The sequence below is a fragment of the Cinclus cinclus genome, chromosome 11 (genome assembly GCF_963662255.1).
Source record: "Cinclus cinclus chromosome 11, bCinCin1.1, whole genome shotgun sequence".
Taxonomy (NCBI): Eukaryota; Metazoa; Chordata; class Aves; order Passeriformes; family Cinclidae; genus Cinclus; species Cinclus cinclus.
In genome coordinates this window covers 2174099-2188877 of record NC_085056.1, presented here as the reverse complement: position 1 = coordinate 2188877, position 14779 = coordinate 2174099, and the positions used below count along the sequence as shown (strand labels likewise).

The 14779-nt window shown below is 45.5% G+C and overlaps 1 protein-coding gene across 1 annotated transcript in view; it reads right to left on the bottom strand.

Annotated features, from left to right (window-relative positions):
- Positions 1–228: 228 nt before the first annotated feature.
- ZCCHC14 (zinc finger CCHC-type containing 14) overlaps positions 229–14779 on the bottom strand; it is a 46261-nt gene continuing 31710 nt past the window's right edge. The window contains exons 3-13 of the mRNA XM_062499804.1: positions 12995–13068; positions 10331–10402; positions 10000–10109; positions 7955–8049; positions 7809–7863; positions 7064–7337; positions 5721–5812; positions 4626–4753; positions 4182–4322; positions 2661–4112; positions 229–1302 (exon numbers count right to left, since the gene is read on the bottom strand). Coding sequence (XP_062355788.1) covers positions 1247–1302; positions 2661–4112; positions 4182–4322; positions 4626–4753; positions 5721–5812; positions 7064–7337; positions 7809–7863; positions 7955–8049; positions 10000–10109; positions 10331–10402; positions 12995–13068 — 2549 coding nt within the window. The 3' untranslated portion in view covers positions 229–1246. The remainder of the gene's footprint in view (positions 1303–2660; positions 4113–4181; positions 4323–4625; positions 4754–5720; positions 5813–7063; positions 7338–7808; positions 7864–7954; positions 8050–9999; positions 10110–10330; positions 10403–12994; positions 13069–14779) is intronic.

Here is a 14779-nt window from a genome sequence, read left to right as displayed (position 1 = left end):
TTAGGATCTTCTTTCAGCCAGACAGGACCAAAGTGTTTCAAATTAGCAGTTCGAGATGGGTTCGGCTTCCTCTCGAGTCCTAATTTAGATTTGTCACCCACAAATGATGGACTAAGTAGTTAACACCAAAGCTACTCATCTACAACCTACTGCAACGAAGGAGGCCGACAAGAAATCCTTCCAAGTCTTGATAATAATGAAGTTTTTACTACCTTTTACATGTTTGACTCCCACCACTCCTGAATCCTGGGGTAAGGAGCCAAAGGGTATTTTATATAAAGTAAAGCAAAAGCTTATCAACTCTGCTGCCAGAGTTCTTAGTTTGAATTTTTTTTTTTAAGGATGGTTTAAAATTCATTTACAAAAGCAGAATAATAAGGTTTCTGTGAAAGAGACCTATATACAGTAACAGGACGTAAAGGTTTTGTGTATAACAGGAAAATATCCTTGAAGCCTTTATGACTCTGGAGTCTCTGGGACTTGGACCCTTGGAAACTAAGTTTATTCCAGTGCTGGGAAGCCAGCACTAGCTAGTAATAGGTGAGACAATGAAGCATGAGTTTGTTTCCAGAAGGAACCGAAACTGCCGTGTGTGTTCTTTTGGAAGGGAAAAGAGAGACTTTTTAGGATTTTTATTGTGGAATTAAGTCCCGTAAGCCTGCTGGTGCCAATTTGTAAAGGTTGGAACTTCTTTGCCTCTTGCACTGGTCTCAGAGTGACACTGTCTGCTAAAAGTGCAGAAAGCTTGAAGAGTTTTACATTCTTCTGTAGTGCAATCCTTAAAAATCCCAGAGATTAGTGCCTGATCACTTTTGAAAAAAAGTAGACATTTTACCTAGCCCAGGGGTGCCAAAGTCCTTCCGGCCACTCCTACCTTCCACCTCAGAACAGAGCTGCCCTGGAGTCAGGCCTTTCACCTTGGAAAAGTCCAATTGTGGCAACGTTCTCCAGCCAAAAAAGCACAAGGTATGTTGTACTTCCAGCAGGAACTGCAGCTGGCCAGCTCCACCATCCATCGGTCCGAGGACACGGAGTCAGGAGTTCCAACAACAAAGCTTGAATTTGGCAATCAAAACTGGGTTGGCTGCACCCCCTAAGCTAGATTTCCTACCTAGTTTAATAAAGTAAAGCACCTTTGGATTAAAAAATACATTAAGCTTAACAGCAACTGGACGTCTCAGTTTTGTGGTTCGATCTCCGTCGCTCTCCATGGCTTTACAGCATCGTGGTGCCAGGTGGGGAAACCTCAGTCTGTGGAGTCCAGACTTTCGGAGGGAGGGGCGTACTTCAGCCTGAACGTACCTGGGACAGGGACAGGGACACAGGGGTTACACACCAGTCACCTCCCACGGCTTCCCAAACCAATCTGCTGCCTCCTACGCGTGCAACGCACCACTGGAGCTTGCGTGGAATTTTAGGGTTGGCACCATTTTGTTTTGTGGAATCAGAATCCCACCATGGTTTGGGTGGGAAAGGACCTTAAATGATCATCCAGTTCCAACCCCAACAGATTCCACTGTCCCAGGCTGCTCCAAGCCCTGCCCAGCCTGGACTTGGACATTTCCAGGGATCCAGGGGCAGCCACAGCTGCTCTGGGCACCCTGTGCCAGGGCCTCACCACCCTCTCACAGGGAAGAGTTTCTTCCCAATATCCAATCTAACCCTGCCTTCCATCAGCTTAAAGCCATTCCCTCTTGTCCTGACACTCCATGCCCTTGTGAAAAATTTGGCAGACTTTAAATGGGAATTTAATTAATGAAATTAAATCCAACTTATAAAGACAACAGAGTCTGCTGCATTTCTCAAGTTCACCCACTCAGGACTGATGAGCCAGTGGCTCTGCTTCCCCCTGGCCACTACCAAAACATTTGCCCCAGGAATTCCACTCAGTATTTACCTTTCTCCTGCTGCAAATTGCTGCCCAACACTTGACACTTGTTAATTTATGGTGTTCAAGCTGTTGAGACCACACAAAGAATGAATCCAGGTAAAGGTAAAGGCACAATGTCAAATGGAACCTCAGTGTTCTTCACTCAGAGTTTGTATTTCATTTTTCAACCCACACCACTTTCAGATTATCTCAAAATAAGACAATCAGAAGGAAAAATAAAAATATGCTCTTGGTAAAGCAGTATTTCTCTTTTAATTTCTGCCTGGAATTAAGGATTCTCCTGGAGAAGCCTGTGCTGTAAGTGTGTAAGCAACATGTCCTATAAAATAGTTACAGCAGCAAACAGGACCTTCAGGAGGGTTTGAACAGCAATTCTTCATTTAGGTTACTGAGTTGGGCAGAAGGGGAAGGGGAACAGAGATTTCAGTTTCTAAAAGTCCAGGGAAACTTGCAATAATGACCAAAGCTGACCTGGCTGACAATGCAGAAGCAGCAACAGCAATTCTGCTGCAGCTCCCCCCTTCCTCGATGTTTCTTCCCTCCCTAAAAAACAGTGCCAACCCCACAGAACACACCTGAGGCCTCGCCTGGGTCCTCCTCATGGGGCTGCCTAAAATTTGCTAATAGCTCAAGACCATCAACTTTCAATAACAACAATTTTTCCAAGCCAGAGATTCCAAGATGCCATCAGGCCCCGAGGGGCAGAGCTCAAGGCCACACTGTGTGTGTTTGTGTGTGTGTGTGTGTGTGTCCCCTCCCCAGCCTTTACCTTGCCGATTGAAATCCATGGGTGGCTGTTTGCAGTCCTGAGCTCTGTGCCCGCTGGCCCCGCAGTTGTAGCAGGAGAGGTTCCCGTTTTTTTTGTGACTCGACCCGTTGCCGTTGCCCATCATTCCCTGCGCCTGGTACACCCCGGCCGTGCCCGCCATGAAGTTCTGCATGGGGGGCACGGCGAAGGTGGACTGTCCTGCCATGACGGAGTCGGGGGCCAGGCCGCTGTTGTAGGCCGTGTGCACCACGGGGAACGTGGTGCTGCTGTTGTACTGCTGCGTGTTGATGTAGCCGTTGCTGCACAGGGGGTTGAAGGGCAGGAAAGGGAAAGTAAACATGGAAGGTCCTGAAAAGGGGTGCTGGAAATAATTGGCGTAGCTGACGGTCATACCGCTGGAGCCGCAGTTGCCGCTGCAGCCGCAGGAGCTGCACACCATGCAGCCCGGGGGCTGCGGCGGTGGCTGCTGGTGGTGGTGGTGGTGGTGGTTCTGGTTGGGGACGGGGACGCTCCCGGCCGAGCCGCCTCCGCCGCCGCCGCTGTTGCTGTAGAAGTTGTTGTCGGCGCCGGAGGAGAGCGTGGGGCTGGAGCTGGGCGCGGGGCAGCTGGGCAGGTTGGCCATGGTGGTGAAGGATGGGGACGGGTGGCTGCTGGAGGAGGCCGCGTTGCTGTTGGCGCAGAAGCTGCCCTGCATGGGCGCCACGGGCACGCTGCTCATGGCAGAAAAGGCAACTTTGGTGTTGGCTGTGTACAGAGCAGTCCGGGGGTTGATTATTGCGGGGGACACCGTTATTTGCATATTACTGGAGCAGGAAGTCTGTCCGGCCATGGCGGAGTCGGTGGGAAGAGACGACGACACCAGGAGCTTGATGGGCGGACGAGCCACGTGGAAGACTGTGCTGGACGTCACCGTGGCAGCAGTGCTCGTCTCCACTATGAGTCCTGGCTGCTGGGCCGGTTTGATCACTCTGTCCAGAGTGGAAGCGTGGACGACTTTGGTCCGAGGCCCAAAGTTCATGGTGGACGTGGGGGAGCTGCTCTCGGCACTCCCCGACAGCACCTGCAAGGGCTGGTGCGGAGAGGACACCGACATGACGTCCACCACGGCGTTGCCAAAGCCCTTTTCCATCTTGATGCTGCCCCTCGAGCCGGGAGACACTTTATTCCTTTCTTCCAAAGACAAGAGGGAGTGCACAGAGGACGAGAGCAGCTTCATGTCTGCGGAGCCGCGCTCCGGTTTGTGCACGGAGCCCAGCACGCGGATGGGGGTGATGTGTGAGGGGGTCGGGGACAGCATCTGCATGGGCAGCGCGTGGTGGCCGGCGGGGCCCGAGCCAGCCTCGTTCTGCACGGGCAGCACCTGGGCCGTGGGCCTGGCGGAGCTCGAGGGGAAATGGTTCAGCAGCATCACCGGCTTCTCCTTGTCCGAAGCGTCCAGGTGGAGCTCCAGGCCTGGGGAGAGAGGAGCTGTGAGGACAGCCCCGGGCAGGGCAGGGGGCACAGCTGGGGGGCTCTGCTTACGTCTCTCGTTCTCCTCGGCGCTGTCCGAGCTCTCCTCGCGCGTCTGGATCCCCATGGGGCTGGAGCTGGAGCTGGAGTACTCGGAGGAGCTGCCCTCCCGGGGCAGGGGGTGGGCTGGCTGATCCACGTCCACTCGCAGCTCTGCAGGGACAGGAGACACGCAGGTGACACTGGCAGCACCTCAGGAGAGCACAGCCATGCTCAGCATTTGCAGCGATACATCAGAGGTGGAACAGCCCGACCAGAGCAGCCTCCCATTCCCACCAGAGCCATGGGGGAATAAAAATCACTTTTTATTACCCCCAGAATTTACCGAGATCAGACCTTTTGCTTGCTCCCTATTAAAGCTTTTGGAAGATAAAGCTTGGGGAAGAAGCAGCACAGGAATGAGCTGAGCCTTGTGCAGGCACAGCTGAGCACAGCAGTGTCCCCTGCTCCCCTTACCTGCGGCGTGGTTGCCCCGGAGGCTCTGGATAGGCCCCACGTGGGAAGTGGGGGGAACCCTGGCCACCCCAGTGCTGGTCACTGAGGAAGGTGTGGAGGGGTTTAGGCACCGTTTCTCTGATTTCTCCCTACAAGGTGATGCAGAGAAGCATGAAGAGACAGAAACTGGCTAAAACACAACCACAAATAAATCAGTTTCTCAATGAAACCAAAGCAAAGTCCATTGAACAATCCACTGATGCTGTGCTCATTTCAAATGAAAACACTTGGAAATCACAGCTGCCATCAGTCAGGGTTGGACTATCTGCCATCTGACTACAACATTATGCTCTTATTTGTCCAGGGTAAAACAATTACCAAACCCTGAACTATGAAATTCTATCACATATTATGTCAGCACGCCCAAACCCAGCCCTGCACACCAAACCCAAAGAGAAAACAAACACAGTGCCAAGTTTTCCTTTTCCAAACCAACACTGGAAAAAATAAGATTGCTGAAAAACGCTGCCAAGGAGCTCTGATAAATGGGCACAGATCTGGATTTCTAATTGCTTTTTAAGGAACAGCAGTAGCTGCAGAATAAAAACTTCCCTATAAGTGGAGATGCAAAATACAGGACAATTTGTTGCACCAGGGTCCCCGAAGTTCTGTCACAGCTGCCTGGGGTCACTGTGGGACACTGAGGCAGCTCCTGATGTAGCTGTGCTCCACCCACATGGGTTGGACCCAAAAACCTGTCACTTCCCAGAAAAAAAAAAGGCCTGAATTTGGGAGTGCATCCCCTGGGCAAAGCCAACAGCTCCCATCAAAGTCAAGTGAATGGGAAGCCCAAAATCATGGCAGTAACTGTGACACAAGTTTAAAAAAACCTGAACGCAGTATGTATGTTTTGTAGATTTAAAACTTTGCTATCTTTGTCACAACCCTGAAGAGGCAGCAGTAAACCAGAAAGTATTAAACATTGTTTAGTAATGGACAGAATAACTATCCCCATCTCCAGGTGGGAATCATGGCAGGTTTGTGGTCTGGGAAGCAAAAGCCACTGTAAAATTTGCATTTTTTGGCCTTAAAAAAGTTCCTCCAGCCCTCACTTACTTCTCCAGCTCCAGTTGGGTCTTGAGCTTCTTCTTTGCTCCCATGGTGAGGGACTCAAACTTATTCAGATCTTCCTCAGTAAGACTCAGAAACTTGAAAAGAAAAAATACGTTTAGTTTCATAACCTGGAATATTCTTTATCCCATTTTCAGTGAAGAGCAATTAAAAAAATCAACTTTAAAACCATTTTTATATTAAAAGAAACTCTCTACTCCAGTTTTCAGTTATAGTGCAAAAGGAAAGTGTGGGGGACTGAGAGAAAGAACACCTGCAGATTTAATTTAATTAGGAATGTGCTTGCATTAACCAGTCACAATAAGGATGAAATAACTCGTGTGCATATTAAAATAGAATTAAATTAAAATAGAACTTGGTGCTATCAGTGAATTCAAGGATCTTAGAAAATCACTCCAGTTTTCCCAGGGTGTCATTTACCAAAGAAGTGCAGTGGAAAATATACACCAATAGTAAATTTAATAATAAAGTATAGAGATACAGACATTCATATTATAATGTAATTAAAATGAGAGCCAGTGAAGTATGCATAATAATATTTGCTTTTTAAAAATATACTGGCATATAGGGTTTTACTATTTTATTAAAGGAAAAAAACCCAGCATATTTCCCTTCTTGTAATGAAGAAAATTAAATCAGAAGACTCTGGTAAGAGATTGAAATTAAATCCATAAAATATTCCATAACCAGCACAAAGCTGAGTCCAAACCCTTCCTCCACTGGAGGGCGTTCCAGGCCAGAAGACAGAGAACAAGGAAACTCCCACTGGAGCTGGGAAAATGCTCTAAAACCTTGTTTAGATAAAATCCAGCACACACAGGCGTTGTTTGGGACTCTTACAGTGCAAGGACATAAAAGATCATTTTTTTCCACAGGAATTTCTGCAGGAAACAAACCTCACTCACTCACGTCCATATTCATGCCACACATCTCTAAAAATCTAGTTCTTAAAACAAGGACAAGCAAGTGTTTTGGGAGAAATATGAACAGAGAAGCAGATATCAAGAAAAATCAACTTATTTAGGTATCAGTTGCACACAAAGGGATGTCCAGGGAGCCGAGCAGAGCTCCAAAGGCAGAACCCCAGTGCATCTCCAAGCATTCCATGAGGAAGCCTGGGAGAAGCAGCAGCTGTTGGACAGCCCCCGGAAACAACACAGAGCAAAAACAGCAAGAAGGTTTTCATCAATTCATTACTGCTTTCAGAAAGTGAAAACCACCCCAGCACGTGCCAGGAACTTGTGTGATCCTCAGTGCAGATGTTCCCAGCCTGGAGAAATGCGGGAATAATTTAAAATCTGGCTGCTTCCCCTCATTTCCTCCCTTACCTTCTCCATGGTGAGCTGTTTGAAGACAGGGTAATACTTGTGCAAACGCAGCTTCCTGAGCCAGTCCAGGATCCCGTTTTGCTCCTGTGTTTGAGGGGTCTGAGGGCTGGAAGACATCAGCATGGCTGGGGAGGAGGTTTCCATCTGGGAGCGATAGCCCAGCGAGGAGCCAGCGCCTCCGGAGTGGGAGCAGTGGGGCAGAGACACGGGAGCAGCAGCTGAGTGCTGGACGTGGTTCTGGGAAGACTGAATTCCAGCCACCCCACATATAGGTCTGGAAAATAGGAATAGGGTTGGGTTTAGCACGTTGGATAAGTTGTGTCACCCAGAGTTCAGCTGCTGTGGCCACAGAAATTTGGATTCTGGGGAAAACTGCCCCATTGGAGCCAAGGTAGGGATTTGTAGCTGCCCTGTCCCACAGCTCAGTGAAACAGGGCAGTTCTGGCAAAGGGTGAAGCTGATCTTCACCTTACACAGAATTTTTCTTCAATCATTTCCTTCAATAATCACAGATATTAAATATTCTGCTGCCTCTCTACAATTTAAAAAAAGCTTTTGACAGAACGGCCTTTGCATCATTAAAAAGAAGTAAAGATGCCCAAATATAATCCCATGAAAATTGTTAATCCTTCCATATGGCAAAAGAAGCCACAGTATTGGCTCTTTCAAGGGGGTCTGGGTTTTGTTGGAGGACATGAAAATTGCCTCTTAAGAGAATGGGCTGTAAACAAGATAAATATTTCACCTTCCAGATGTTCCCAGCGTAGCTCCTACTTTATACAAGGAGGGGTTGCCAGGATCTGGAAACAAGGAACAGAGTCACAAATAGCATCAGTTTATGAAATGCAGTACAAAAAAAAAATATATTTTTTAAACTTTATTTCAACTCACTTGAGCTCTGAAGTTGCTGTGAGGGAGATGAAGTGCTGAAGAACTTCCTGACGTGGTCGTTTTTTACCACATGGGAAGGGAACGGGGCCAGGTACCTGCAGCAAACAAAGCTCTGTTAGAGCCTCCCAAATCCATCAGGATTGCACTCAGGACAGCACAGCTGGAAATTAGACTGGAAATTTAAAAGCTGCAACACACCATGCAATTCTGAATTCTGGAAATTTAGGGATGTTCTTATTCTTAATAGCAAACCCTTCTGCCCCTAGGTTGCTTTCACTCTGGTGTTTCAGCGAAGATGCCTCATTTAGGAACCCCAAACACTTGTAAGGCAGAAAATGTTCAAATGTAAACTTGAAAACTGCCTTTCAAATGCAGGAACCTGAGGAATATAAAATAGAGATGGATCTGTTATTGAATTTCCTCCTCTTGGAGATAAACAGCAGATGCAGAGTCTGGCAGTTTAGGGAAAAACTTCTGTCACGTTTTCCCTGTGCCTCTTCTAAGGGAAAAGAGCCCCTGTAGCAACATTCCAGTGCCTCAGGGGCCTGGGGGAGGCTGGAGAGGGACCTGGAACAAGGGATGGAGGGACAGCACAAGGAGACACAGCTTTGAGCTGGAAAAGGGTGGATTTTGACAGGAGTTTAGGGAGAAATCCTTCCCTGGGAGGGAGGTGAGGCCCTGGCACAGAAGCTGTGGCTGCCCCTGGATCCCTGGAAGTGTCCCAGACAGAGCTTGGAGCACCCTGGGCTAGTGGAAGGTGTCCCTGCTCATGGCAGGGGTGAGGTTTGAGGTCCCTTCAACTCAAACCACTTTGGCATTCCAGGAAAAAATGCCAACCTCCCAAAGCTTTGCACCTCCACACACCCAGAGGTGCTTCCCAACTGGAAATCCCACAGCTCAGGGCTGAATTTCACAGCACCTTGGAGCAGCTCCTTCCCTGCTCCAGAGCTGCAGCAGAGCTCTGGCAGTGCAATTGCTGCTCCATTAACCCAGATCTGGAGAGGTTGTTGTTCCCAAACAGCAGCCACACACATTCCCTGCAGTTTCCCCAGTTCTCCTTGGAGCACAGCAAGGGAATGGGAATGATGCTTGCCATGAAAAATAATCCAGGCATGCACCTGCTGGCTGCTGCCTATGGAAAACCAATGTCCACCGTGGCTTAGGGGGGAAAAAAGTGTAAAGAGTGTAAAGGAGAAGCTCTAGTAAAGTTAATTAATATTTTATAGTGTCATTTAATTTGATAATAGTATCATATTAGGATCAGAATAATATTAATATTACAATAATCTCATTTTGCGTAGATAAAGACAGTAGCAGCTGAAAAGAATTTAAGTCACTCTAATTTTCCTAGGAAAATCATATTTAGAATGAGAAATCTGATGTGATCTGCCACAGATTATGATATTTACAATACTGGTTTATATTAAATCATGGACAGATGATTTGTGATCATATGAAGAGGTACAAGCTAAGGCTTCAAAACTTTCTTAGCTGTTAAAGGCTTCCAAAAATGCAATCATTTAATGCTATCTAAATACATACCTAACTTCTAAAAATTAAAGTAAAATAAACACCACAACAACCTAAAAACAACTGAGAAAATAAAAACTGAGAAAAGGGGGTAAAAATCCCCACAACCCATTCCTCAATACAGATGGGTGAATATTCAGGCTTCTGTTTTTTCCTGAGTTTCCAGTGGTTGTTTTAAGCAATTTTGGTTATTTTTGAGTCCAAAACAAACTTCTGCAAAGCCAGTGATCCTCTATTTGTTCTTCACAAGGAATGAAGAAATATCAATTCTCCAGGAAGCTTAACACAGAATATTATTACCATCTGTATTTCTGAAGAAAGAATTCCTGAAAAATTGTTATGCACTGGAATTAATGGAACAACAAGGAAAAAAACCTTAGGATCAGGCTCTAGTTTCTTTGAAGTAAATTAGATAAATATGGAGATAATATTTCTACTTCCTGTTTCTTTTTTTTCTTTTTCTTGGTGAAAGAAGCCGAGTGTCAAGATAAAAATCCCACAAAATCCCAGCATACCTCAGGTCTGATTCCAGGTCCATGTGGTTCCGTTCCAGGTAAAATGAATCTGGACCAGCTAAGCAGGGAATGAATTTCTCCAAGTTTTCTTCTGGATACAGCTGAGACAGCTAAAGGGGAGGATATGACCAATTAAAAGTGAAAAGAAGTCTTGTTATTTCTAAGAGATTCAAGCCACTGCCAGTTATAAATCAAATATTTTATGAAATTATGAAAATTTAATCTGAATTATCTTGGCACATTTTGAAAAGTATCACTGAACAAAATTAGAGAGAGGGACAAAACATTTTTTTTTCTTTTTCATTTTCAAAGTTTTTCTTATCATCTTTACCTTTGAAATAAATTCAGTCACTTCAGCAGAAGATTTGGTTACCAACGTCACCGAAGAATCAGACCACAGGACCTTGGGGAGGAGGAGCAAAAAGGATTTGCTTTAGTAATTAATTTAATTTGGTTCCTCGAAATTCAATAATTGGTATCAACTGTCCCTCACAGATGTTGTGATGGGTGACATCAATAAGAAAACACTTCTTTTTTTTTTGTGCAGGACAAAATTGCTGCCCAATTTTTGCTGTTTTTTTACATGTAACAACCCCTCTGGATGTTTGGAAAAGCCCCTCAGAGTTTACACAGCCCTTACACACTGCACACATCCAGAGTTAAGCAACCAACCATGGAGTAATGGAATTTTTTCCCCTCATTATTGTTAAAGAAAACAGCTGCTTTGTAGGATCTGTTTTCCAACAGGAATGGCTCCCCCCACACAAGGCTGCCTATTGCTAATTAATCAACTCCATATGCCACCAGAAATTGGGAATGGCAGCAAAAAACCCAGGCGAAACCTTCCCAAAGAAACCTGCAGCTCCAGACTCCATCTTGTCCTTTCCCTAAAAAAAAAGGGGAATATTCAGTATCTCTTTCCACACAAACAAGTCATGACATCCTTGGATATTGAAGCACTTATTGCTTGGGAGATAAAATTTAGCCAAGCCAAAAAATCAGGATTTCTTGGCTTGAGGAAAATCACCATGAGACAGGCCAGGGATGGATCCCTATGGATCCAAAATATCCACTGGAGGTGTCTGGATCCATAGGGGAAGGAGGTGGGTGGATGTTTTGGGATCACAGAGCATCCTCTCACATGACATTCGTTTCAATGACAACTCCAAACATACACAAAGTTTTTCCAGCCATCCAAAAGCTGCCAAAAAGAGTGGGGAGAGGATTTCAAAATATATTACATAAGGGAGGAATTTCCTCTCAGCAGAGCTGTTACACAAAAAAAAAGAAAAAAAAAAACCAACAAAACAACCAAGGAGGGAAGAAGACAGAAAAACTTGAGCGGTTTTAACAAGTTTGTGGGTTGTTTTCTTTTTAAGTTTATGGTAAATTAATATATTTTTAAATATTTTTTTAAATTCACGAGGAATTTCAGAAAGTACAGGAAATATTCTCTCTTTTTCCTAGTTCTGTAATAACCCAACAATTCTCATGACTTCTGTTTTAACTTGAATTTTCAATACTTAAAAAACAATAATGTGAACTGTAAACTGGGGAGGGGGGAACAATAGCACTGCAAACACTAAACTGCTCCATTCATTGACCTGCTATTCCCAAGCTCCTGGACAGAACAAGAACATTCCATAATTGGGTTTTTAACCCAGCAAACAGCAATTTATCAGCTCAGCTGAAGCTCTCTGCTCTTCCTTCAGTTCAAGCTGTTGAGGCAAACACCGAGTACAGTAACTTCTGTTATTTATAGAAAAAATTTGTAATAGGAAAAGAAGATTCACGAGATCTTAATTGGAGTGGAGACAACTGCAGGCTTCATACAGAGCTTGAAAAGCCCTTGGAAAAATCCTGTCTGTGATCGATGACATTTGGAACAATTGGAGATGCAGGAAATTCAGGACATTCTCCAAGAATCCAATCCTGCAGAGGTTAATGCTGCCAACATCCCAACAAGATGCTCTGCCCTGGCTGGGACTTTTAAGGAATAACTTGGTGAAAGTTGTGGAAAATTGGGATTCTCCTGCGTGGTTCCTTTTGGGGTCTCCTTTTCCCACCTCTACTTTGCCTCATTAAACAAACCAAAGATTTTTTCTGGGCTCTGCATCCCAAATTTTGGACTACTTGGTTCCAGCTGGGAGAAATGCAGTTTGTCAGCTCCTGAGCAGCACCCAGATCCATCCCTGCCATTCACCCAAGGTTTCATGGGATGAACTCATCCCTCCACTGGAACTGGGAGCAGAACCCAAGCTCCAGAGGCTGCTGCTCCTGGTGGGTTGTGGTGAACCACACTCATTCCACAGCACTGCTCTCACTTCCACTGGGAGCCAGGCTGCCTCCAGCTCACAGACAGCAGTTCCTGCTCTGCCCTTCCTGCTGGATTAATGCCCCCTTTGCTGGGAAGGGTTTTTATTCCCTTTGGAAATGCTTTCAGACCATTGTAAAGTTCCCTTCCAGTCAACTCCCCCAATTCTTGCTCCACAGAGTTTTCCTCAAGCCCTGAAGAATTTCCAAAGCTTTTATTTTTTCTTTTTACTCTCCAACCTTTTGGGACCATATCCCAAAGGCTCCCTCCCTGCCTCTTTCCAGCAGCTGTGGCCTCAAAGCCCACATTGTTCTTCGTCCAGATTAAGATTTAAATTCTCTCTGGCTTCTGCATTCCAGCAGAAGAATGGACATTGGATATAGATATGGATAACCATCCTCTAAGTGTGGTATCGTATTTCCCCCTAAATAAACAATGCCAAAATTTCCTGCATTAAAATGTTGGGGGTTTTTTTGTTTTTTTTTGCCAATCCCCACCTACCAACCTCTGCATCATCCACAGCCACTGACTTTCAAATCACTGATTAAAAACTATCAGTCCCAAAGGAGCTCTGCTTTCACAAAGGATTTTTGGGATCCAACATTAAAGTTTGAACATGTCCTTAACTCCTCCTTAAGCATTATCCTCCCTTCTTTCATAGGAAAGGAAACCCAAACTTACCTCAAAGGAATACTCAACATTTCTTTCATTCTTCTTGTGTGCCAGCCCCTTTAATTCCACTTTTTCAACACTCACTATGGAAAAACAACGAGAGAAGAAGAATGAGGAGGATATTCCTAAATACAGACAGAAGTGATGACTTTTGGGATGTGCCAGGCTTTGTTTTGAGAGCATCCCATGACCTGTGGAGATGTTCCAGGTGCCCAGTTCCAACTTCCTCCCTCAGGATTGTTGCTACCACCACTTCATGCTGTTTTCACTTCCAGCCTTCATTCCCAGTAGTTTCAACACAAATAATCCACTCCAAGCAAAGCTCTTATTACCTCACTCATCGCTGTAATAACACACATGTGCAATAACACATGGAATTATCTTAATTACATCAAGGAACAAACACCATCCCTCCCAGGGAAACTGGGATGAGGAAGAAGTCTCCATGTTTTCAGGGCCTGGTTTTACAAGTTCAGTGTGGTTTCACGGCTCTCTTGATATCCTGACTCCTCCCTTCCTGCAGTTTCACAGAAAATTTCAGCCTCCATTGGAACAAGGTGTAAGTAAAAACAGGATTTGAGTGTGGAAAGGATGGAAGGCCAGGACAGGTCACTGCCTCTAAGGACACCATCTTACACATCAGATATTTGATGTGCTGAATTCTTGGAGACTCCCCAAGATGCCCAGATGAGGAATTCACCAGGAAAAACCTTTATTTCATCGACTTTCTATTCTCTTATAAATTCCTCCTGCCTTTTGACTGCACTCATGGGGACAGACACATGGATTTTTTCTTACAAAAAGCCAATTTACATTGGCTTAAAACTACAAAAGCAGAACTATCCCAACACAGAATCACTAAAATTTTACCTGTGAGTGACAGGTGCCTGAAGGGTATGCCTGGTGTGTTTTCACTGAACTGCCCTAACAAGCAGAGCCCAGAATTCTGTCTCTATTTCCAGAAAAAAATCACCATTTACAAGCTGTTTACCTGCTTTCAGGACTATTTATTATTAACTTTTTGTTATCAGTAAGACTCCAAGCAATGTTTATCACAAGGAACTTCACAGAACACTGCAGTGCAGAAGTTACAGCAGCACCACTGTAACAGGGACCTGCTTGTGCCACCTCCCATGTCCCTGTCCCCAGGGAGGTTCCACCCAAAGCCACCCTCTCGCCCATCTGCAGCTTGATTCCAGATCTAATATTCCATATCTAACATTCCATATCTGCAAGGCATCTTCATGGGAACCCAATGCAAATATTCCATGATCCCCAAAACACAGATCTCCAGAACATTCCTGTTGTGCAAAACAGGCCAGGGACAAAGAAAAGAGATAATTAATATTCTATAAAGCTCAGGAGAAATCGGTTTAGTTCTTACAATCCAGTCGTGTTCCCCACGATTCCACCCATGCATGACCTGGAACTAAAACTGACTTTGGAAAGGCAATGGGATGGCATAAAGCCCAACAGAACCTCCTGACAGAATTCTCACCCCATTTCTAAATTCCACCCCGCTTCCATCTGGATCTTCTCTCTGTTTCCCAACAGTTGGGGCCTGAAGGTTTTGTTGTGGCCTTTTAAATGTTTTATTGTGTCCCCAGATAATCCCACAATAGACCTTAAAGATCACTCAGTTCCAACTCTGACACCTTCCACTGTCCCAGGGTGCTCCAAACCCCAATGTCCAGCCTGGCCTTGGACATTTCCAGGATTCCAGGGGCAGCCACAGCTGCTCTGGGCACCCTGTGCCAGGGTCTCAGCACCTCCCAGGGAACAATTCCTGCCCAA